General features: G+C 40.6%; 1 protein-coding gene across 1 annotated transcript in view; it reads left to right on the forward strand.

Moving 5' to 3' along the window:
- Positions 1-25,227, forward strand: part of poln (polymerase (DNA directed) nu) — a 54,132-nt gene that overhangs the window by 10,771 nt on the left and 18,134 nt on the right. Inside the window, exons 10-19 of the mRNA XM_053630131.1 lie at positions 428-496; positions 586-646; positions 937-1,001; positions 1,684-1,767; positions 1,895-1,990; positions 3,002-3,058; positions 3,209-3,262; positions 4,937-5,002; positions 20,027-20,089; positions 21,868-21,940. Of these exons, the coding sequence (XP_053486106.1) occupies positions 428-496; positions 586-646; positions 937-1,001; positions 1,684-1,767; positions 1,895-1,990; positions 3,002-3,058; positions 3,209-3,262; positions 4,937-5,002; positions 20,027-20,089; positions 21,868-21,940 (688 nt within the window). The remainder of the gene's footprint in view (positions 1-427; positions 497-585; positions 647-936; positions 1,002-1,683; positions 1,768-1,894; positions 1,991-3,001; positions 3,059-3,208; positions 3,263-4,936; positions 5,003-20,026; positions 20,090-21,867; positions 21,941-25,227) is intronic.

Raw genomic sequence — 25,227 nt, forward strand, 5'->3', positions numbered from 1 at the left:
AGGTACGGATCTGAAAACGTGCTCGACTCGGTAAGTCAGTAATACGGCAATGAATCATTTTAAACCTCTGGTAAGTGCATAGACATTCTAGAAATCAATCGATTGAGAAATCCAAGCCAGCACTAAATAAATCAGGGCTCCAGACTAATCTTTTTGAAGAAGAGTCCCAGAATCGTCCCGAAACTTTGTGTCAACCGTCCCATAACCAAACCAGCTGCTTTGGGATTATCCTGTGTAAATATTTCACATAATTATGACTAAATAACCATGGGCAAAAAATAGGCTGCAGATTTCTTTAATATGCTACAGTACAAGCAATCCCCATTCAAGTAATATTAATTCAAGTAATAGTTTAAAAATGTGTGGGTTTATTTATTTATTATTTAATTCACTTAACCCTCTTCCCTCTCATCCAAATTTATTTCAGGTAACCCAAGTGATCTCCAGCCTGACTCACTTACACAGGGTAATGGTGGAGCTTCGGAATAAGCTGGAGGTACGTTCCTTTGACCCAAAATATAACCTTTATTAATTTTTTTTTTAACGTGCACAGACAGTTTTACAGTTGCCATTCTCCATCTGTAGACACAGGGTCTGTGGACTCTCTACTTCTGCATGGAGCAGAAGATGATTCCAGTTTTAGCAGGTACACCGTTAAAGGACTGGAAATGTAAAAATCTATCTTTTATATATAATATATGTGCCAAAAGATACAGTTCAGTTCTACTTTTAGATCTGTGCAAAGGGAACATTAGAGTGCATATGAGTAGTCGGGATTACGGTCTGATGCATTTATCTTCATTAATACGGTATCATGTAAGGTAGCCATTTATAATAGGAGATATACGGCACGTTTAATTACTCTGAGTAGATGGTAACTCCAGTATAGTTTACCTAAGTGCTTTATCTATCTATATATACATCTATTTCTCTCAGCAATGGAGAGCCACAGGATCCATGTGGACAGAGATGCCTTAAAGAAGACCTCAGAGATGCTGGGGGTAATAAAGTCTGTGCGTGTGTGTTTATGTAAGAAAGTGTCTGTTTACACTGTAATCTCTTAGTGATTACATGAAAGTAATGCCAGACAAGAGTTCATATCTAGCGCATAGTGTACAAACGGAGAGGAAGAGAGGGCAGTTGTGATGAAGAAAGCTCTCAGAGGAACACTCTGCCCCAGGGAGGAGTTACACTGTACAGTATATTTAATATTGATGCCAGAACCTGCTACTTCTGGCACTTACCTGTTCACAAAGTACAGTGTGACCTGCCTCCCTCTTTCTGCCTCTAAAATTATCCACCTCCTTTTAACTCGATCAGACTTTCCCCCTCTCTCTCTCTCTCTCTCTCTCTCTCTATCTTGCTCTCTTTCTCTCTCTTTCTCTCTCTCACTCTCTCTTTCTTGCCCTCTTTCTCTCTCACTCCCACTCTCTTTCTTGCTCTATTTCTCTCTCTCTTTCTCACTCTCTCTCTCTTTCTTGCTCTTTCTCTCTCTCACTCCCACTCTCTTTCTTGCTCTCTTTCTCTCTCTCACTCTCTCTCTCTCCTCGCTCTCTCTCTCTCTCTCTATCTTGCTCTCTTTCTCTCTATTTCTCTCTCTCACTCCCACTCTCTTTCTTGCTCTCTCTCTCTCTCTCTCTCTCTCTCTCTCTCTCTCTCTATCTATCTATCTATCTATCTCAGACTAAGATGAAGCAGTTGGAGCAGGAGGCTCACCAGACAGCTGGTCAGAAGTTCCTGGTGTCCAGCAGTTCTCAGCTTCGACTGGTCAGGGTCCACATTTCTATGAGAACGAGACAAGCAGTAGTCATATGTTCGTTGTATCTATAGAGAATGCTAGCTATGCAGAATGACGACTTTGAATACACACAGTAATACTAGCTCCTGTTGTCAGGTTCTGTTCGAGAAGCTCCGCCTGCACGAACGCTGTGAGAACAAGAAGCTACCCAAAACCATGCTCAAACAGCAGCAGTCCACCTCAGAGGCTGTGGTACACACAAATGCAATCTACTTCAATACCACTGACACACACACACACACACACACACACACACTTCCTGTTACAACTGTGTTTGTTTCTCTGGGTGATGTCTACAATGTAATATTTGCATATCGTATATCATCTCACTGTATCATTACTGTTTGTGAGAGAGTTGTTCATTAGAAACCTGGATGGGTTGCACTACACACACAGTCGTTTGTTACTTTTACATATCTCATATTTTGAGCATGAATTTCTTTATAAAACACCACAATCATGATATTCTCATGCCGTGAAGACTGGGAGATCGCGTGACGCAACGCATAGCAAATGTTTGAGAGGCTCTTCCAAAGCACTATTTTTTGTGATAGCTGGAATTATTTGAAACATTCAGAGGATGTTCACATGAAGCTAAATATGGCAGCAGACCAAAATAAATAAGGTATTTTCCAATGCAGAAGGCAAAATCTGCTCATAAAGAAAAATTCTATTATCTTGCCTCATCACGCAGAATAAATTTAGTCTGAATATGCGGATATTCTGCGCACAAAGGTATTTGGGCTGTAACAGTTTTTGTAATTATGGCTTTTGTGCTGTAACAGCGCAAAATAACAGCAACTGTCAGTGACCGCTTTAATTTAAAAGACTTGACTCAAACGAACATGTTGGAAGACATAACATGGTTTTTTATGCTCACAATTTTCAAGTGCCTTAAATGTGCGGTCCGATCCTAATCCTGTAATCCCAAAATATACTCTGCGTCTTCCTATAGGCTGAACTGCATGTTTATGTTTAGTTGCTGCTTGCTAAGGGCTTTTAGTTTCAGCTTCATGCTCAGGATGTGGTAGATGAGGCTATTCTTACCCCTGAAAGCCTGCTTTGTTTTTGTGACTTAAAGTCTTTAGGTGAACATACCTAACAAACTATATTAAACATAAAACATACTAAACAAACAACAAAAAACAACAACCATATTTCACTGTATTTCTGTACGTTTATCTCTTTCTTCGACTCTTACAGCTCTTACAGCTCCAGGACCTGCACCCCCTTCCCAAAATCGTTCTGGAATACAGGCAGGTGTGTGTACCACTGAATGTGTGTGTTTGTATGGGCCTTCAGCCCTGTTTGAGTGCTTTTGTTTTCTGTGTGTATCTTAACCACCTCTAGTCTTATGTGTGTGTGTGTGTGTAACCTTTATTTAAATTTTTTTTATGTTTTCCTCCATAGGTGCACAAAATCAAGTCTACATTTCTGGATGGGATTCTGTCCTGTATGACAAAGGTGTGTGATCTTTTCAGTTGCATATTCATTGTTATTATTGGTAGCCTTCATGGGGGAAAAAAAACTCTCTTGTGCTGTCTTAGCACTAAAACGTCTTCAGTAAAGAACAGACATAGCTCTCTTCAGTGACACTGTACTGACCACACACAAAGCTTATCTTCTAGCTTTAACAAGTTAATTTCACTTCTTATCTCTCTGTCTGCTACAAATATACAGTAATGTAACTATTAAGTGTAATATTGACTCTGTTGCTTTTTGTTATTTTAGGTACTGTATTTTATTTATTATGTCTTAAGTGTTTTTCCCCCAAACATCTTGGAAAATCTCTGAAATATATATAGACCTAGTTTTCCATCCATGGAAAATCCCTGTTAAATCGATTAAATGTTCCGGAAGTATTATTGAGTTTTGTCCTGTGCTGTTGAGACACTAGATATTGCATATTGTAGTGTATTATCTGCATCTTCATCTAGTGTGATTGTAATCAGTAAGCTATGGATGAACTTTCTTGAACATTGGGCTGGCACTGATGTGGAATTGATTCCAATGATTCAGGACCTGAGTGGATGTGCAGGTGTGTAGTTTTGACCAAGCAGGGGAGATAATGTGCTGCAGAGCCCTTTGACACCTGGAATGCCAAAACAAGAGATTCAAATTGGATTCTTGCTGCAACAGGAAGCCAGTGAAAGAAAGACCATGAGATCGATTAGAGAGGTCATAAACCAGTTGCAGGAGCTGCAGGAGTCCAGGCGAGAATTATCTATGGCCGGTATTAGAAGTTGAGCCGACTCTGGAGTCAGAAACGGTTGTACTCTTCTAATATTCTGAGAAAGAAATCTACAGGATTTAGTGGTTGATCTGAAAAGTCTGTCATCTAAAATCACAGATTCACAGATACAGCAGTCGGGGAGTTCTTCTCTGGTAGAATCATCAGGTTAATCTGATCAGGATTGAGTTTCAAATTATGGTCTTCATCCGTCGAGAGATGTCAGAAAAACATCTCAAAACAAAAGAGAGAGAAAATTGTGTGTTATCAGCATAGCAGTGATGAGAGAAGCCGTGAGACCTGATCACTGAGCTCGGTGATTTAGTATAAAAGGAGACCACTGGATGCATCTGTAAAAAAAAAAAAAAAAGGGGAAGAAAAAAATGTACAGTTTACCAAAATAAAATAAATGTGCATATAATAGCAAGTGTTGAATGCTGCATTGATAAACACACACACATTCACATTTTCACATATGCGTATGTCTGATATCTGCATTCTGATGTGCATAATTCATTTGTTTTCCTTTGAGGCATAATAAAATACGTCCCCCATACTGCATCATATTATTCTTTATTCATGAGATCAGATTAATACTTCTGCACATATGTATTTTTAAATCTCAATATCAGTGCTGACAGATACTGATTGTTAACTCTATGCCAGAATATTCATTTTCATTTTGGTGCACACACACACACACACACACACACACACACACGAGCAACACCGCAGATGGCGCTGCGTGGCAGCAGCCAGATTATTAAAACTATCAACATCAGTGTGCCCTATTAATCAAATGAGTCCTGTCTGGCACTAATGATATTTTCATTCTACTATTACAGTTTACAGTATTCAGTTTTCTCTCTCTTTTTCTCTGTCTGCCTTTCTCTCTTTTTGTTGATCAGACGTTCATCTCGTCCACGTGGAACCAGACGAGTACTGTCAGCGGTCGACTGTCTGCCAGACATCCAGTGAGTGTCTTCCATACCCCTTTCATTCAATTTCTCTTTCCTCATCCCTCGTTCTTGACACCCTTTCCTGCTTAGCCTTCATTTCCTTTCGTTCCTCATTCACCTTCACTATTCATCTTCTCCCTGTTCTGCTTCTCTCTGCCACCTGGTTTTCATTTAGCTTTGTGTCTTTATGTGAGGAACAAATGTCCCAATAATGACCCAAAACATGACGGTATGAACCTAGTTGTGTCACATACCCTTAGACCTTCTCTGCATTTTCCTGTAGGTAGAAATAAAAGAGAAAAATCTGTCATATAGCCAAAAAACTGTGGACACCTGACCATCACAGTCATATGTAGGCCTTCTCCAAACTGTAGAGTTGTATAGAGTGTCTTTGTATGCTGTAACGTTACAGTTTCCCTTCACTGGATCTAAGACGTCCGAACCTGTTCCAGCATGGCAGTGCCCCTGTGCACAAAGCGAGCTCCATGAAGACACGGTTTGTCGAGGGTGTTGTGGAAGAACTCTCAAGAGCCCTGACTTCAACCCGACTGAACACTTTTGGGATGAACTGCACCCCAGGCCTCCTCGCCCAACATCAGTGCCTGATCTCACTAATGCACTTGTAGCTGAATGAACACCAATCCCCCACAGCCACGCCCCAAAGTCTAATGGAAAGCCTTCCCAGAGGAGTGGAGGTTATTATAACGGCAAAGGGGGCTGTTCAACAAGCACATACGGGTGTGATGGAATGGTGTCCACAAACTTTTGGCTATATAGTGTAGATAGATAGAGCTGAGGTTGTAGAAAAAATACTGCTGTGAGGTAAGGATTAGGTTACAGTGTAGGCATAAGATTACAGACCTACATAAAGTCTATGGAACCAGCCTTTAGGCTTTAATGCTTTAGTCATGGTGTGGAAACAGAGAAATAGTTCTACTGAAATATTTATTAACCAGCACACACTTTGTGCAGAGGAGACAAAAGCAAGATGAAGTGTGTGTGTGTGTGTGTGTGTGTGTGTGTGTGTGTGTGAGATTGAGAGCAATAGTGAGTGAGTGAGAGAGAATGATGGAGAGAGAGATAATAGAACTGATGTACAGTACTGTGGTGTGTTTTATATGAACGTGCACTGGGTCATAGCATGTCCTTATTTATGAAGTGTGTATTGCAGCTGAATAATTGAGACCCTACAGGTATTTTAAGTACCGCAGCCTCTTCTTTATAGCACACACACACACACACACACACACACACACACACACACACACTCGCACTCGCATGCTTAATGTGTTTTGATATTGAGTGGCATTGATGTGGTGTGTATTAGTCAGGCTGAAGCCTGTGCTAGTATTGCTCAGTGTTTTTCTGCCTCTCATGTCTGCACTTTTACAGCCTCTCCAGTCTCTCAGCTTTTTCAATGTAGAACTCCCTCTCTCTTTCAATGTACGCATAAATTCAGTGCTTGATTTATGGCCTCAATTTGTGCTCCAAAGCCTCTTGTGATCGTGGTCTACTGTAGTTTTCTCATTCTTTCCTTTTTACACTCCTGAACATCAGTGATGAAAATGTGATTAACCCTTACCCCCCCCCCCTCCCCCCACACATAGCATTTTTAACCAACTTCCTATGCGCCGCTCTAGAGTACACTGTATGTGTTATTTCCACTAACAACACTTTGGAGGTTTTAGAGGTTTCCCTACAACCAAGAAAATATCAGAAAAACTGTTCACTTGTATCATCGATAAATGTGTAGAAAATGTGCTATATATCTAAATAACCCACATTCAGAACTACAACTGTTCACTCAAGCAATGAAGGTGTGTTTCATCCAAACTTTACCATTTACTACGAATTCTCTCCTCTGACGAGGGAGTCATGAACGCCTTCTACAAAAATGTGTGCAGAGTGCAGTGTGTTTCTGATCTGATGTGGCCTCCCAGAGGGAGAGATTGTCAGGGTATGTGTCCTCTCCTTTGTGTGTGTGTGTGTGTGTGTGTGTGTGTGTGTGTGTGTGTGTGTGTGTGTGTGTGTTTGAAGTGAGTGGATTGATAGCTCATCTCTCTGTCGTTGTACGATCAGGATTTGGCACTCTGAGACTGAATCTCCTCTCTCTCTCTCTCTCTCTCTCTCTCTCTCTTTCTTGCTCTCTTTCTCTCTCTCTCACTATCTCTCTCTTTCTTTCTTGCTCTTTTTCTCTCTCACACACTCTTTCTCTCACTCTCTTTCTCACTCTCTCTTTCTTTCTCGCTCTCTCTCACTATCTCTCTCTTTCTTGCTCTCTTTCTCTCTCTCTCACTATCTCTCTCTTTCTTTCTTGCTCTTTTTCTCTCTCACACACTCTTTCTCTCACTCTCTTTCTCTCTCACTCTCTTTCTCACTCTCTCTCTCTTTCTTGCTCTCTTTCTCTCTCTCTCTCACTATCTCTCTTTTTCTTGCTCTTTTTCTCTCTCCCTCACACACACTCTTTCTTTCTCTCACTCACTATCTCTCTCTCTCTTTCTTTCTCTCTCTCACTCTCTTTCTTGCTCTCTCTCTCTCTCTCTCACACACACACACACACACACACACACAGCAGGAGAGGCAGATATCCTCAAGAGGCTTTTTTTAATCTGGCAAAGAAATCCATTTATTTGTGTTCCACTCTGCAGTGTGATGTTGATGTCTCTCTAATGTCCAGATTGTTTGTGCCACCTGCTGTGCATTTATCTTCATAATCATTCTGGATTGTAATCAATGCTACGCTACATTTTGTATAACACAAGAGATTTCTCTGTTGAATTACAAACTCTCCAATAAGACCTGGCTTTGTCGGAATTTGAAGAAAAAAAAAAGATCATACAGACTCTTGTAGTCTCTCTAGCCTTTCACTTCTATCATTTGTACTTACACCATAGTGGCCCTCGTCAAAGTCGCTCAGATCCTTATTCTTGCCCATTTTTCCGCTTCCAACAAATCAACTTCGAGAACTCATGGTTCACAGTGGTTTACTGACTGGAAAGTCGTGAGTTCAAATCCCAGGACTGCTGAGCTGCCACTGCTGGGCCCTTGAGCAAGGCCCTTAACCCGACAACTGCTCAGTTGTATAAATGAGATAAATGTAATTCACTCTGGATAAGAGTGTCTGCTAAATGCCATAAATGTAAATGTAACACGATAATCAGTGTAACCACTTCACCTGTCAGTGGTTTAATGTTATGACTGATCGAAGTATTCTACTGAAAATGGAATAGAGACGTGTATATAGTAAGGAATAAAACACTTAGAGGCATCCCGGTACAAGAAAACAGTCAATAATGGGGTGGTGTTTATACCACAGTGCGGTTGAATGCTCAAATCTGATTGGTCAGAAGGTTTTTGAATAACAGCACAGGTAACATGAACGATAGGTTTATATCAATGCGCTCGCTCTAATATGTTTCTATAGTAACAGCTCATACACAGGCACTTGTACGTTGGACGTGCTGCATAATCTAAGAATAATAATAATAAATGGATTTTAAAATATATTTAACAAAGTAATTCTTATAAATGTTGAAGTGAAGTTCTTATTAGGACATTTAATTAACATTTATGGTAAGAGTGGTTAGTACGTTCGCCTCACACCTCCAGGGTCGGGGGTTCGATTCCCACTGCTGCCCTGTGTGTGCGGAGTTTACATGTTCTCCCCGTGCTGCGGGGGTTTCCTCTGGGTACTCCGGTTTCCTCCCCCAGTCCAAAGACATGCATGGTAGGCTGATTGGCGTGTCTAAAGTGTCCGTAGTGTATGAATGGGTGTGTGTGAATGTGTAAGTGATTGTGTCCTGTGATGGATTGGCACCCTGTCCAGGGTGTACCCCGCCTTGTGCCCCATGCCTCCTGGGATAGGCTCCAGGTTTCCCACGACACTGAAGGATAAGTGGTATAGAAGATGGATGGATAGATGGACGGAGTCTTGGTTCTAAGCACTATCAGTCTCGGTTATGCTTTTCGTTTCATCTGTAAAATGACAGGTGTGTGTGTGTGAGAGAGAGAGAGAGAGAAACAGAAAGAGCGATCAAGCAAGTGAAGCTTTAACATAAGTGAGAAGAGGACTTGTCTCTCAGACATTCCCAATCTAGTTCTATTTACTCACTCACTCACTTATTAAAATGTTGATGCCATTTCTGTCTCCTCCTGCAATTATTGCTCATCTGCTTAGCATTAAATCTAACTGTAAACATTTAAAATCCACAGTGTGTCGTTCATTAATAAATGAAACATTGTAATCATTGGCAAATCACTGTGATATAAGTGGAATAACACACTCCAGAGCATGCCGTTATACCAAAAATAATGCAAATATGCAAACACGAAGTGAAAATACTGCACTCCGCTGGCTCGTCAAGCTCCATCAGGAATTCAGAAACGGTTTGTAATAATGATAGTAATTAGATTTAAGTGGAGCTGGTGGTTGGCTTTGTCAGTCTAATTTAATTATGTGGCTTGGAGCAAAGTTCTACGTGATGTTTATCTGTGCTAGTTATTCTGTAGTATGAGTCACTCTCAGGACTTCCTAAAAACTGTTACACACTCAGAATTAAGCTGCACTTTCTACTTTGTGCTTCTCCTCTTAAAGCTGTAAAGCATTTAAATTTTTTATTTACATAAGGGTCGTTTTTATTAACACTCTGCTATATGAAATTTTCACACTTAAATTTACATAAGGGAATGACTCTCAAATGTTTTTTTATTTCTTATAAAAAGTTATCTGTAGATACCTGCAGTCCCTTTATATACATATGACACTTTATTCCAGAAAAATCTGCTTTAAAAAGAAAAAGAAAAAAAGTCGTGTGTGTTTCTTTAGATGTGTGTTTGCATTCTAGTGATGCGTCATTGACTCTGTTAAGTTTAATGAAGTCGGTTAACATGCATCCGTAAGCTTTCCCTCAGGATTACACACCCCCACTATCATCCCATTGCATCCTCACACACTCTCACTTGCTCACAACTACAAAAATCCTTTCTCTTTCACACACACACACACACTCCAGAATTCTTTCCTCTGCTTTTCTCTAGCTGTAAAGTCGGCACAGCCATTTCCCCTCTGTCAGCTCCTGACTGGTTGTATAATGCATTAGGTGGACTTGTCTGAAATGCTGTCTGTATCATCAGCACTCACATTAATAGTGAAGCTCGCTGGAGTCAGCTACACACAGTGAGGTCTGTCTGTACTCTGAATAGCGGGGAGGATGTCTACGTGTATACATACTAAAAATATTTGAGTGTATAAGACACTGCACAACCGTCTGTAACGTTTAAAGTAAATGTTTGTACTTTTGCCCTTGATTGATTTGGTTAAGAGTTGTTTCTCTAACAGTAATAGAATTTGTATGGCCGCGCCCCCAACACAAATCTTCAGGCTTGCAGTCTGAAAGCAATTTCTTAATTATATCTATAAATAAATCTTTTAACTGTACGTGGTGGTGGTCCTGGTCAGCGCATTAAATCCTCTCATTCTTGTAGCAGGTTTAAGTGTGAGGTTAAATACGTACTCGGACCATTCATAATCTGAGCTCAAATAAATGTCAGAGCCTGACATTTGTCAGAGCAACGTATTGTGCTAATAATTAAATGCACTTTAAATGATCTGGATTTTCTCCCTTTCTGCCAGCTTCAGTATATGCTGAAAAGGAGAAACTCTGGTCTCTGTGGCGTCTCAGACTCGACGCACTAGCGAGTTCAGGTGTTTTAACCCAGGTAGTGTACATACATGTTTTCAGGCTGTAGCTTTGTGGAGAAGACTGTACGGGAAGGCTGGAAGTGTTTGAATCTTAAGCTTCAACACAGCTAACACTGCTGTCAGTATCATTAACGCTAAGTTTTTACTGTGTTGTGCCAAATATATATATATATTCAGGTGCATCTCAAAAAATGTGAATATCGTGGAAAGGTTTTTTTTCCGTAATTTAATTCAAAAAGTGCAACTTTCATATATTCTATGTTCATTACACATAAAGTGAAATATTTCAAGCCTTTTTTGTTTCATTCTTGATGATTATGGCTTATAGCTCACGGAAATAAAAAAATCCAGTATCTCAACATATTCGAATAAAGAATTTATAATACAGAAATGTCGACCTGAGAAGAGCTCTAATCAGCGAATTAACTCAAAACTCCTGCAAAGGTTTTGGGCAAAGCTGTTAGAGTATTAATCCACCACAGAACCATTTTTGCTGCCACAGTACCGTTAGAGCATAAGACAATGGAGAGTAAAGCAGGACAGCACACTCTATACCAGGTCTCTATTCAAAGTCAATGAGGTGCTTTAGTGCTTGTGACTGCAGGTCTTTTACTCTGCGTGTGTGCGTCAGACAGTTATGTTTTATTCACTGTGTTGGATTTGATTAGTTTTAAAACAACAGCCACCAGTGTTTAATTGGGTTTTCTGGTGCAGTGCTGTGCTTTGTGTTTTGTTAAGCAATGCAAACAAAAGCAGATGAGCAATAATTGCAGGAGGAGACAGAAATGGCATCAGCATGTTAATGAGTGAGTGAGTGAGTAAATAGAAATAGAGTGGGAAAGGTAAGTATGTAGGTACTGTTGACACAAAAAGCCTTTAGGGGTAGCGATGATGGCTTTTACACTCCTTATTAGCATTTCACTTGGAGTCACAGTTGATTTCCATTAGATTTACAGTTGAAAGGTGAAAACTTTTTGGAATCTCAGCAAATTACACAACCCCTCCAGTGGACATGATGCGGTATCTGTGTTCAGACAGGTGACTCCGTGGAGCGCGATCTGAGCATGAACGATTTTCTGCAGAAAATATCTTTTTATTAAAAGATATTCTAGTATCTTTCGAACAAGCAGATTTTGCTGTTGTTTGTATGTGGGTGTCATTTGGGGTATGGCGTTTCATGATATCAGACATTCGCTACAGGTACAACAGCATGGATGAAAACCAGCATGAACGCACCTGCAGTGACGGCACCAACAAACTTGTTCTTCAGCTGTCTTTTCAGTTTCTGTTGTTGTCTAGACTAAATGTGAATCATAAATCATGGTGAAATCTTCGCGTGTCGATGGGTAGCTAGCTTTTACCTGTTGCACTACACAGCGTGTGCATGGCCCGCATCGTTACTATAACAACCAGTGTGTTTACGTAAGTATGTGAGCAAATGTGACTACCGTCCAAACACACAAATTGGATTTGGGCTCTTGTAATTTGCAACGTGGACATAATCTGGAAATAATCTGGTTTGCCTAGCAGTTAGTTAGTTAGTGAAGGAATCTCAGTGCAGATCACTTGACCATCTTTATTCTGAGAAGCCAAACTGTTACCATTGTTTCAATTAAAACCATGAACAGTGGTTTAAGGTGAATAGTTAGATCATTTGTGGTGTGTGTGTGTGTGTGTGTGTGTGTGTGTTTAATTCTGCCACTTCTCTAATTCACCCACAGAAAAAGCACATCCAGCATGTTTCACTGTTGTCATGCCAACCGGGTATCACTATGGGATGGCAGTGGAGCTCTCCCATCGCAGGAGGATTGAGGGGTGCCGTTGCCATAGAGACCGCTTAGATAGCGAGAGAGTGCAGCGAGTGGGTAATTAGGTTTGAAATGGCTCGGGGAAAAGGAAGGTGTTATTTTGATCAAAGATAGCAGAAGGGATGGAAATACACTCTTTTGTCTGTGAGACGGGGAGTGGAGACGGGGGCAGGTCTGTGAGACAGGGGCAGGTCTGTGAGACGGGGGCAGGTCTGTGAGACGAGAGGCAGGTCCGTGGCATCACACCACTTTGTTTTCACTGTCTCTTTATGTGCTTAAGGCTGGATTTGCATTTGGATGTTTGAACTCAGACTGAGGCTCTGTAGAGCTTCGAAGCACTGAGACAGATGATTTCTATAGATCATATTTGACTATCTAATTAGATCACAACCTCTTTTCTAATGCTTTCTGTCTCTGACGCAGTTCGAAAGTAACATTGGTCCAGTTTTAAAGTAAGCAGTTAGCTTTCATGCTATGATGGCGTGACTTGGTTTATTAAAGCCGGTTCTCACGCTGTATGAGATGATCCCGATAACCGTGGCAGAATTCCATAACGGCCTGCGCGATATGTTCTCCATGTCAGATACACATCTCTAATGTTAAACCTGAGATGAAAGAAAATGACGATATTCATTATTCAGCGCGGTCCGGGCTTATGCAGAAAAGTGGCTCGCATAAACAGAAACATTATTCAAAGTGGGCCTGTGATGATAAGGAGATTTTTTCTATTTTATTGTTTTCCATTGCCAATACAGTATTTTTAGCTGTCCTGCGAGTTTTGTGCAATACTACACCTAGCAGCGCTCACACGCTACGATTTTAAATAAAACACTTCCCACTTTGACTGCAGTGGTACTAACTCCAGCCAGAGGTCAGCAGATTATGTGTTCTAAGACCACAAATCTCAACTCATGACTGAAGAACTGTTTTACCCATAATAAACCCAGTTTTTGAGCATGTGAACTGCTGTGTGCTCCAGTTGACCATCTAAAACCGACCAGCTTTGAGTTTGCTTTGAAATATTTATCCCCTAAATCACCAAAAGCTTGTTAGGATGAGTCAGGATGCTTGGCTCCACTTCCATGGGCACCTCTTTAATCCTTCAAGGACTAACCCAGCATTTTTAACCTTATCTTCGAGTGCACTGTGTGTGTAGCGTGTGTGATTATCATGGGCGAGAACTTCAACACCTTTCCCTGCACTGAGAAAAGAACAGGAAAGCTGTTTCCTCACGTGAATGGAAGTTGTTGAACTCATTACGTTAATACGTGTGTGTTCTTTCCTCTGTGGTATTTGTGAATTAGGGTCTAAATGTGTATAACTGGTGTGTTGAGAGATGGGATTACTTTTCTCAGGGTAGTGTTTGTGGTTATGAGTGTAGGTAGTGTAGCTCAGGTTCTCCCTGCTAAAAACTAAAATAAAGAATCAATAACTGGAGTTACTTTTTTACTGTGTTGCTCTAAGAGGTTGGAAGATGGGAATTCTTATGTTTGATAATCAAACATACATGGACATCCTGGAGTATTTCCTCTAAATCCAGTTACCTCTTACGTCTCTACTTCAGTTTCAGTGCACATATAAACTCTCTCACACACACAAACACACACACTCGTTCATATGCACAGACAACTCACACACACAAACACACACACTCGTTCATATGCACAGACAACTCACACACACAAACACACACACTCGTTCATATGCAACTCCCTCATCGGCTCTATTACAAACGTGTGTGTGTGTGTGTCTATGAGAGAGAGAGAGAGAGATAATGATCTGGACCCAGTCCAGGAAGTCGAGTGTGCGAGTGCGAGTCTGTTTTTTTTTCTTCTTGCAGTGACTAAACATATCCAGCAGGTGGCAGCAGGAGCAGTGATTGGCATAAACAGTGTCTAGTTTCCTGCACATAAAGGACTGCATGTGTGGAGAGCCTCGTCCAGTACTCTCACACTGAGGAAGAGTGTGTCACTACTCGAGTGTGTGTGTTAGTAAAGCTCTTAGCAGGAAGATTTAAGCTAGTAAATGTGAGATTTTGCTTCAGCACCACAGTTCCAGTATCTCCTTTCTTTATACAAACATACCTTTTCTTGCAATGAAACTCGACATGGTTTGCTCTTATAGAAAAACAATCACAAACAAGCTGTAGTGTTTCATTCCTCCTGTAACACAGCGACATGTAGTTTTTATCCATTTCTAGCCGCATTTAATGTTGTCCATGAAACACGTTATATATTATAACTTCTGTAATCGTTATAGTAGCTGTAAACGTTTGTTCCCTCACCAGCGTCTTCCCCCCCCCCCCTCTTGAAGTAAACAAAACCAAAAATTCAGTTTGTCACGTAACTGAGAAACTACAAACCCATCACTTCTGAAGACTTTCTTCTTAAAGGAACAAACTTCACCACAAAGTTCTGCAGCTGACCGAAGCCGATGTTTAATAAACATCCCCTTACGGAAAGCTTCAGCGGAGCAAGGTTTAAACGTTTTCGTTGCTGAATGTCAATACAGTCTGTTTAATATGAAGCTGTTAAATGTTAAATAGCTACCAACCTGTTTAATATGAAGTTATGTATCTGTTTCTTCTGGATGTCCCTCGATCCTGTTTAAAAACTAAGTGGGATAGAGCTTTTTCAGTTGCTGCCCCTCGTTTATGGACTCAATTGCCACTCTGGACATCCGCCTCGCACCTTCTTTTGAGGCTGAAAACGTATCTCTTCTCCCAGGCGTTTTAATCTCATTATTTACTATTGTCTGTCTTTATTTGGTTTCATTCTCTTTTCTATTTGACTTTTGTTTACTCTGTTCAGCACTTTGGTCAGCTTCTCTGTGTTAAACATGCTTTATGAATAAAACTCACTTGCTTATTTACTATGTGGACGAGCGGTTACTATAGAAACGTAGACATATTCGAGTGACGGCATTAATATAAACCTGTGATTTAATTTACAGCCGGCACTATTGTCAGAGCTGCCGTTAGAGAAAATGAATCATCACCTGCAGACCGATCAGATTTGAGAACCCGTGATCACTGGTGTAATTTAAAATGAACCATGCTACAGTTTGATTAACTGGCAGAGACGTAGATTATTAATACGGCTTCTTAATGTGTCAGGGAGCTCAGGACTAAACCCCCTGCAGAAACGCTGCGTGACTGATGTCTGTGGATTGTGTGTGTGTGTGTGTGTGTGTGTGTGTGTGTGTGTGTGTGTGTGTGTGTGTGTCAGCAGTTAGACAGAGCACTGACCCAAGCTTCTTCATTTCTGCCCCAGTCATCTGAGTGTGTTACCACAGCGAAGCAGACGGCGTCATCCTGAGCCAAAGTGTCACCGCTCTCGCTCACACTTACACACACAGAAACACACACATGTATGTAGCTGAGAACTCTTACTGGAGAAGGACAACCTCATTATTCTCTGCTAACGAGAGAGAGAGAGCTCTTCCTCTCAGTGGAACACAACAACAGGACACATACGGTGTTAGTTTTTAATATTAGATTAGAAAACTGATCCCTGCTTTAGAAAATATGTGAAAATGTTGTTTTTTTTTTTTAAAACAGTGTCATAAATCGCATGCATTTAGTCTGTTTCCTTATCAGGTAACGAACGTTTTAAGAAGCACCCATGTTTCGATGGAGTTAGGAAACTCCCTGTCGAACATTTTGTTCCTCATAAATGTGTAAATATTATGTAAATTCATACAGGATTTGAACCGTGAAGATCTGGCTATAATTCACTGTATAAACCACACAACATGGACAAACCAAAATCACATGCTGCAGGAAAGTTCACTGCTATCAAATTTCATCCATATGGATACACTTGAATGTCTGTGAGAGTGTGTGTGTGTGTGTGTGTGTGTGTGTGTGTACACTTACATACACCCTGATAGTGTTTCTAGTGTAGCATATGCTTAGGAGGAGAAGCCTGCAGGGTGGAGTCCATCCTTCTGTCACCCTGGCAACGTTCTCCACTTCGCCTGCCCCACCATGTGCAGCACATTTGTGTGTGTGTGTGTGTGTGTGTGTGTGTGCGTGAGAGAGAGAGAGAGATTGCTTAGACTGCAGTTAGTTGTGGTTGCTCTCTGGTGTCAGAACTTTTTTACTATGACAGTCTCACAGTGCTGAATACGGTTGCTACGGTTTCACAGTTAGACACAGCGTTTGATTGAATGGTTCACTTACAATTGATTGATTGATTTTCAAAATATAGCCATCGATTGCTGTCTTTTTTTCTTTCTTTTTTTTCTTCTTTTTTTTACCCAATCTTTATTCCAGTTGTTCTCATTACGGCTGCAACTTCCCAGAAATGTAGGTTGGACTTTGCATCCTCCTCCCTCTGGACTGCTTTTAATCACACTCTACAGCAGCCTCCGTTTCTGCACTGTAAACCCTTTGGCTGTGTAATCCACTGCTGCAGTAAACACATTACATTTTTACTCTGTTGCTAATCCTAGCATGCTACACAATTGGCAATCCGATGTCCAGAAGAACATGCCATTGCTGAGCAGAACTAAATGAAAGACTCACTTTCGGTAACCGCTCGGTCCTAGTCAGGGTCGGACAAAGTCAGAGCTTATCCTGGAAACACTGGGCTTGAGGCGAGATTGCATCTTGGATGGGAAGCCAATCCATCGCAGGTCACTATACACCCATACACACCTAGAGGCAATTTTAGCCAATCCACCTACTGGCATGTTTTTTGTTGAATCAGAGAATTTTGAGGAAGTCCATGTGAACACAGAGAAACATGCACAGAAACGCCACACAGACAGTAACCCAAGTTCAGGGTTAAATCACTCTCTCTCTCTTTAATCTAATAACGACACCATGATAAATACTGACAAGGCAAGAGATTTTATGGAAAAAGTCAATCACATGCTCGTCATGGTGATTTGAGGTTGGGTTTTTTTGCGACAACATGCTTTTTTGAAGGGGATGACGCTCTCTCTCTCTTTCTCTCTCACTTTTCTTTCTCTTTCTTGCTGCTGAATAATTAAACAGTTTAGTTGTGGATGTACTGTGCTGTACTCAAAGCGTGTGTGTGTGTGTGTGTGTGCATGATCCACATACTCTGAGGAAAATGCAGGCTATACAGCCTCCTGACATGGCTTAGTGTCAGTGCCTGTATGTGTTCCCAAACGTCTATTCAAGACAACAAACCTGCTTTAAGTGCCAGGGCATGTTTAGAGCCAGCTTATGAAAACTGCTTCATCATGAACAGTGACTTTGACTTTAGTCCCCAGGACAAGTGTGGGTGTGAGAACACGTGTGTGTGTGTGTGTGTGTGTGTGTGTGTGTGTGTCTGTCTGTCTGTCTGTCTGTCTGTCTGTCCATTGGTGAGAAGTTCTGAGAACCTGCAGTTGGTGTACAGCTAAGCTCGATTAGAAAAGGAGCAGAGAACAATGCTGAGTCACACACACAGTATTATCCTCTGTAGTTTTATCTCAATCTCTGCTCTCTTTCTCTCTCAGAGCACGAGTGTTGTATTGCTGTAGATCGATCTGGCCACTCGGAGAAGCAGAAAGCTGCTGAGGGTTGTGCCTCTGTCACACCCTGACAGTGCAATATCTTTCTCCTAGAATGACTTGTGGGAATTTAATGAATTAAGTAATGTGTGTGTATGTGTGTGTGTGTGTGTGTGTGTGTGTGTGTGTGTGGGGCTCCATCCAATGTTAAAACAATAAGAGCCTGTGGCAAATTTCTCCCATTGTTCAATAAACGTTCATAATGTAAATATACACTTCTAATGAGATAGATAGAATGATTGTACATTTTCATCCCTGTCATCCCGAGAGTAGACTTCTGACGTCTTGTGTTTGCTGTTTTAACACTATTTAGACACTGTCTGAATTGACATTTAACAGCCAATCAAACAGCAGAGTAGCTCTTCCTACCGTATTTAAAGAAATAAACTTTAGCATCTGAAATTTAGCATGGCAGCACTCCATATTTAAACAGTTTTACTCATCACTTAATGGGTTGGTAATAAATTTGGATGATATACAGTATTGTGAGAGAAAAACGATATCAACAATGCCATAATTAACATGTATTTGCATAATTTACATAATGATACGAGAAAGCTGTGTTTATCAGTGTTCTGAGCTAGACACTTGTTTTCATAATGTATGCTGACTTTAGTATTAAGTGACGGGTAATTACACCCAAGACTGATTGCTGAGCCCCAGCCTTTTCATTTTCCCCCTCTCTCACACCATGTGCGTGTCATCCCGTTCTTTTAATATTGTAATACGACGGTTCCCTAGCTAGCGAAGCACATTATGTGTGTCTGAGGGCATGGTGTTCATTAACATGACTCTCTTGCTCTGTAAAGCAAATGATGCCACAGTCATTGCTTATCTACGAATTTCCCCAGTGCATCTTAGCAATAATATATTGTCCCTGACAGTAACGTCTCAGCACCACGCCGCAGTGTGCTGTACCACGTTCACCGATCCGAGACACTTTCAACCTGCCACCAGATTCACACTGTGTCTCACTACTGTTCCTGTCACAGACCAGAGAACACGTTAAATGCAATCCTGTAACAGCTGCGGCCCGTTCTCCCATTCTAACCTCGAACCGGCCCGAATAAACCGCACAACACTGTGACGTATAGTGTACTGGAGCGCAAAGAGCATTCACGCTGAATACAAACGATCACACTGTAGTATGTTAGTAATAATAATATGTTTCATTTATATAGCGCCTTTCCAGAGCTCAAGGACGCTTCATAATAGCAATACGACGAAACATAAACAATGAACAATCAAATACAGAAAGTGAAAAACACAGTATAGATGGTGCAGTCACTGAGAAAGATGCATAGCAGTAAATTAGGACAGGTAACATCGAGAAAACAGATCAGTTTTACAATATTAGTACAATATACTAGATTGCAAAACAGGCTAAAAGTATGTGTGTGAAAAAGAGAGAGAGAGAGAGAGAGAAAGTTCAGCCTCTACGCGGACTGTCATTTCTCTCTCAGCATGCCGGTTTAATGCTTTAATGAAGTGCTAGGAGGAGAGCAGAGGTGACCTTCATCGAGGCTACACATCCTCTTTACACACACACACACAGTTTTTTTTCTCTCCCCTTTCTTTCCCAAACACTTCTGCAAGCTCTCATAAATATATAAATACATAAAATACAGTCGGTTTCTGTCTCATGCCATGTTACATACTCATACTGATTATTTTAGACTTTCTAAGTAACTTTAACTATAATCTCTCTCAAGCTTCATCAGTACTAAGCGTTCAGATATATATATATATATATAAACCTGAAACATTTCCCTTATAGCAGGTTATGACCTTTTCTTTAAAACTTCTCAGAACTCCCATCGTTCATGGTCCAGCCCTTTAACCCTGGGTTGGCTGGACAGTTTTTAAAAACGTATTTGTTTCCTAGTTTGCTGAAGCAAGGCTCTTTCAGTATGCTGTGCAAGACCAGCGTCACTGTTCAGTGATTTCTGAATCCGGGGGATGAATGGATAACTGTGTCTCTTTCTGTCTTCTTATGTTTTGCAGAATTTCCAGGCTCTGCCCAGGCAGCCAGTACAGATCTCAAAGAAGCAATGTGTCGAAGGTAAAGTGTGCTATCAGTGTAAGAGACGGTGTACTATCATCCACAAGGTCAGGGACGTTCTCTACAGTGCTGATGGCAAGAAACGCTGCAACAAGCAACTCGCGAAGACTTAATGTGTAATGTGACTGGCGGCATCCAGATAGATCACATCACTCCTGTCTTTAAATCCATTCACCAGCCACCTGTGTCTTTCAGAACGTATCGAAAGAGTTTTTTTTAAATTCATTTTGACACGTCTGCGTGGTCTGGTGCGTTCCTGTCTCAGTGAAATAACTCATTAGATACATTAGCACTCAGTTAAGCTTGTCGTGTTTTTCTTTGGTTAACATGTCCTTTCTTTGTATATACATTTTTTTTTCCCTTCTTACATTTCCCTTATTATGCTATTTTGTATTTTAAGCAAGAAATAAAACACTTAGAGGTGTGCTGATATTGGAAAATATTCAATGAGCAGATGGTGTGATGCGTCTTGAAGTGGAGTTACTGTTACCACCCCGACATGTCACATTACGCACCACAGAAATTTACCAGCTAGTTCAGTGTTTTATTCTTTTTTTTTTTTTTTAATGACACACCATACTTTTTTATCCATTTATTGTCGATCTTATGTTGCGGAATGTCTGAGAAAACAAGTTAGTTCCCATGATCACTTTTGCTATAGCAGCTTGAAACAATCGTTCCCTCGCTTTTTCTTAAAACGAATAAGACAATAAATGCTGCAGGTTACGGAGAACCCGTGAAGACTATTTCTATATAAAAATGTTGACTCAGTGTCTCCCCATGGAGACATTGTCCCCCAAAAAAAATCCCCAGATGGTTTTCTTTGTTAAATAACACTTTTTTACTGCGTTTATTATTACGTGATTGTGTGAGCATCCGCCCTTTGAATTAATAATAATAATAATAATAATAATAATAATAATAATAATATAAACCTGTGATAAAATAATGTGATGAAAGCGCTGAAAGACGGACAAAGATACGTAACACGTTATATATTTTGTTGTAGCTGGTAGTCTAAAACTTTTCTGTGAATGTGTGAAAATGGCGCAATAAATCTGCAGCATGTTAGTTACTCAAGCCTTAATGAAGTAGTAGGTCTTGGCAGGTAAAGATTTAGATTGTAATACAGCACACTGCTCTCAGTCTGAGTGATGTGCTTACACCAGCGGGTGCATGCCTCTGCACTTTCATACGCCCCCAGAGCCTCTGTCAGTTAGCCTCTCTCTCTCTCTCTCTCTCTCTCTCTCTCTCTCTCTCTCTCTCTCTCTCTCTCCACATTCATTCTATCTCTCACTCTGCTTTGTCTGCCTCTCCCTCTCTCACAGTCTTATCATTTTTGACTCTTTGTTATACTCTTTTGTTCCTCCTCTCGGTGCCTTTTCCAGGCATTTGGGTTTCCTGTGTTGTACAGCAGCTCTACATCATTGCCTAGGGCGCATTGATTTATTTATTTATTTTTTTAGCACAGTGTGTTAGACTCCATCCGTACACACACAAGCATACACACCCAAACCCATCAATCTGCTCTTGCAGTGCCTTCACCTCACTCGTTCTGTCTAAATACGTTTGTGCTCTTGGCTGTCCTCTACGCTGGTCCAAATAAAAAATCTGTTAAAGGTTAAATGCTTTGTGCATTCATGCAGGAAAAGGCTTTTTGTGTTTTTTTTTTTTAGAGTTTTGATGCAGGGATTTGTTTTATTTATTTATTTTTTACAGAAATTGCTCATACTGTAGAAATTAAAGTGTGTTTCCTGTTTTCCTGTTTGCTGCTACAGAGAAGGAAGCAGAGCTGGTAACTGTTCACCCACGTACCATGTTCATACCACGAGAGGGATGGACTTTCCTTTCCGCAGGTGGGAAGTGACACATCACAACTCATCACAACGATACAGAAAAAAAAAAGAAGCCACTGGTTGGAATTACTCTTTTAAAGACACATACAGCACAGCAATCTTCACTTAATCTTCGTGTTTATTGTCGCAGTGGAAAAATCCGAATCCGTTCACGTGGCCGTTTTACGTATCTTTGTATGAAACAACTGAAAAGTTCAAGATGGGATAGATTAGTACCACATCATCTGGTGGAAAAGTTACACGCACTTATTTTATCAGCTATACAGGTGCATCGCAAAAAATTTTAATATCATCGAAAAGTTCATTTTTTTCTGTAATTTAATTCAAAAAGTGGAACTTTCATATATTCTAGGTTCATTACACATAAAGTGAAATATTTCAAGACTTTTTTTTTTGTTTGTTTTAATCTCGATGATTACGGCTTACAGCTCATGGAAATCCAGTATCAAAATATTCGAATAAAGAATTTATAATACAGAAATGTCGACCTTCTGAAAAGTATGTTAATGTGTGCATATGCGTCTTACCTGGGCTAAGGAGAAAAAGAACTGGACCATTGCTCAGTGGTCCAAAGTTCTCTTTTCAGATGAAAGTAAATGTTGCATTTTATTTGGAAATCAAGGTCCCAGAGTCTGGAGGAAGAGTGGAGAGGCACAGAATCCAAGTTGCTTGAAGTCCAGTGTGAAGTTTCCACAGTCAGTGCTGATTTGGGGTGCCATGTCACCTGCTGGTGTTGCTCCACTGTGTTTTCTCAAGTCGAGAGTCAATGCAGCGTCTACCAGGAGATTTTAGAGCACTTCATACTTCCATCTGCTGACGAGCGTTATGGAGATACAGAAAAAAATCAGCTTTTTTTTGAGATGCACCTGTACACACTTCTTTGTATATAAGTACCGACTACCCCTTAGGAACCACCATACTCTAGTAACACTGCTGAGCAGCTTTGATTTGGATGCTACATCATTCAGAGCATACTGACTGGCACAAATGCATCAGGCAGTGACTAGCCCCTTTATGAAACTGTTTTACTCGTGCAATTTGTGATAAACATCCTCTGCCCTTCATCAGTGCAGTTTGGGTAATGGACCATCTCTCAACCCAGCAGTGACGATGATGTTTAAACTATCAACACAGTTGTACCTGATACACTCGTAAAAGCAGCACACACACACTATCATGTCTGCTGCTGAAAATGATCCATCACCCAAATAATATCTGGCAACCAGTGGAGCACTGGAATTCTCTTCCATGGTCTACAGTCAGTAGTTACTGTGTATATATATATAGTGAGGCTCATGTGGGATGTCTTCAGATAAGAGGAAGCTATGAAGCTGTTTTAGATGACTCCAGCGTGTCACTGGCCCTAACTGTGTCACTTGTCATTTCTTGTTGTGTCTCTTCATGGTACTGAGGGTGTTTGTGTGAGAGGGTGGATGTGGGTGTATTTATAACTGAGAGCGAGGTAGACAGAGGAGTGAAATGTGTGTATGTGTGTGTGTGTGTGTGTGGTGAACCTGCTGTTCTAAGGCATCATGGGAAAAGAATGTTCTAAGTGTTCTGACCCAGCTAAGTACAGACGCCCTGACGCCCGCCTCAAAACTGTGTCACAGAACGAGGAAAAAGAGGGATGGAGGCATCACTTAAAATAGGGCTGGTCTCTTTGTTGCCCTTTACCATCATGCATCAAGGACACCCGCACAGTGTGTCCTCTCTAAAGACTCTGTGTTTGTATGCTTTGGGCGTGTTTACTATGTGTGTGTGTGTGAGAGAGAGAGATAATATGGGAGGCTTGTAGTGGTCGTGACACATCTGATTATAGGATGCAAACAGGAGAAGAGGACATTTTGTTGTCTTCTCTGTAGTGCCGCAGTCACAAACAATCCTTCAATTTGTCATCTCCTGTTCAATTTTTTTAAAAAAAACAAAAAAACTTCAAATCCCATGTATCTATACAGGCTCTTTATTTTTAGTAGGCTTCTCAAATACTCAGTAGAACATTTAAGTGTTTTTCTTTATTTTTTTCCCCCTAATGAAATGAACAGGACTTTAAACTCTATTTAGAAATGTTTCGTTACTTTTTTTTTTTTTTTTTTTTTTGCTTGACTATACTAGAAATGATGATGAAGACATTTGGTAGAAAGTTGTTGTATGTCTAATCAACAAAATCTAGGTGGGAGGAAAAATGCAAACAATCTTTGTCCAGATGTGCATCACATTTATGGTACATTAACACACACATGGCCTGTGACATAGTGATAGCCAGTCTGTACTGGAGTTTGCAGAGTTTTTTGTGATTGTTGAGGCCAAAAATGCTTGGTTTTGCTGCAGCTTTTCTCAAAATTTGCGATGCAATTTGTGGAGATTGCGCATGAAATAGTTTTGCAGTTATGTTTGTTGATAAATGAGACCTTTTAGCTGTACTCATGTTCGACGCAGGGGAATCGAAGAGGGCTTTGGCTGAATGTGCTTTGTGATGACGTCACTTGAAACGTCTTGGCCCGTCCGGATATTGTGGCGTTTGCTTGATTTTGCGTTCATTTTTGCATTCGCGAAATCCTGGAGGGACTGGATAGCTAACTATCAACTCTAACAGCCATTATTGTGATTATTCTTTGTAAAGAAGTATGTGATTATTCTCTGTACTTACATTGTAAGTATTGTATATTGTAAATAGTCAAATGTAAATAATGATCAATTAAGTAATACTATACATAGTTTTCCCCAATGCTGGTATTATTGCAGCTTCAAAACTGAACCGTACCACAATACCAGCTCATATCTATATATGAAGACAATCATTTTAAGCCCTCTTCGGCAAGCTATTGCTCTCGCGAGGCGAAAAATCTGGACACGTTTACTCTTGCTGGTCTATAAAGATGTTTACCTTAAAGCACTTCACAACAGAGTGGAAACGTTGTGTAAACCGAAAGTGCTTTAATGGTGTCACCCTAGTCAGTGGGAGTTAGCAGGAAAGAGTAGTGACCTACAATCAGTTGCTAAGCCACTGTTACTGGAAGTGGTTAGCATTCAGAGACACTTAGCTGTGGTTATCATGGAAGTCTTCTCATTTCAGCAGTATCGGTACCCCACATACACACACACTCTGCATCCCTATTATTTTTAATGAGGGCTGATAAGCAAGGCATAGCTACAGATCAATTCTGTTGAAGATACAATATAAAATCAATATGTATCTTGAGAATTATTATTAAACCCCCACCGATCACTAACTGTGAGTCAGCTCGTATATTTCTCTTTTAATGTTTCAGTAAAACTCCTGATCAAAT

The sequence above is a fragment of the Ictalurus furcatus genome, chromosome 7 (assembly GCF_023375685.1).
Source record: "Ictalurus furcatus strain D&B chromosome 7, Billie_1.0, whole genome shotgun sequence".
NCBI lineage: Eukaryota > Metazoa > Chordata > Actinopteri > Siluriformes > Ictaluridae > Ictalurus > Ictalurus furcatus.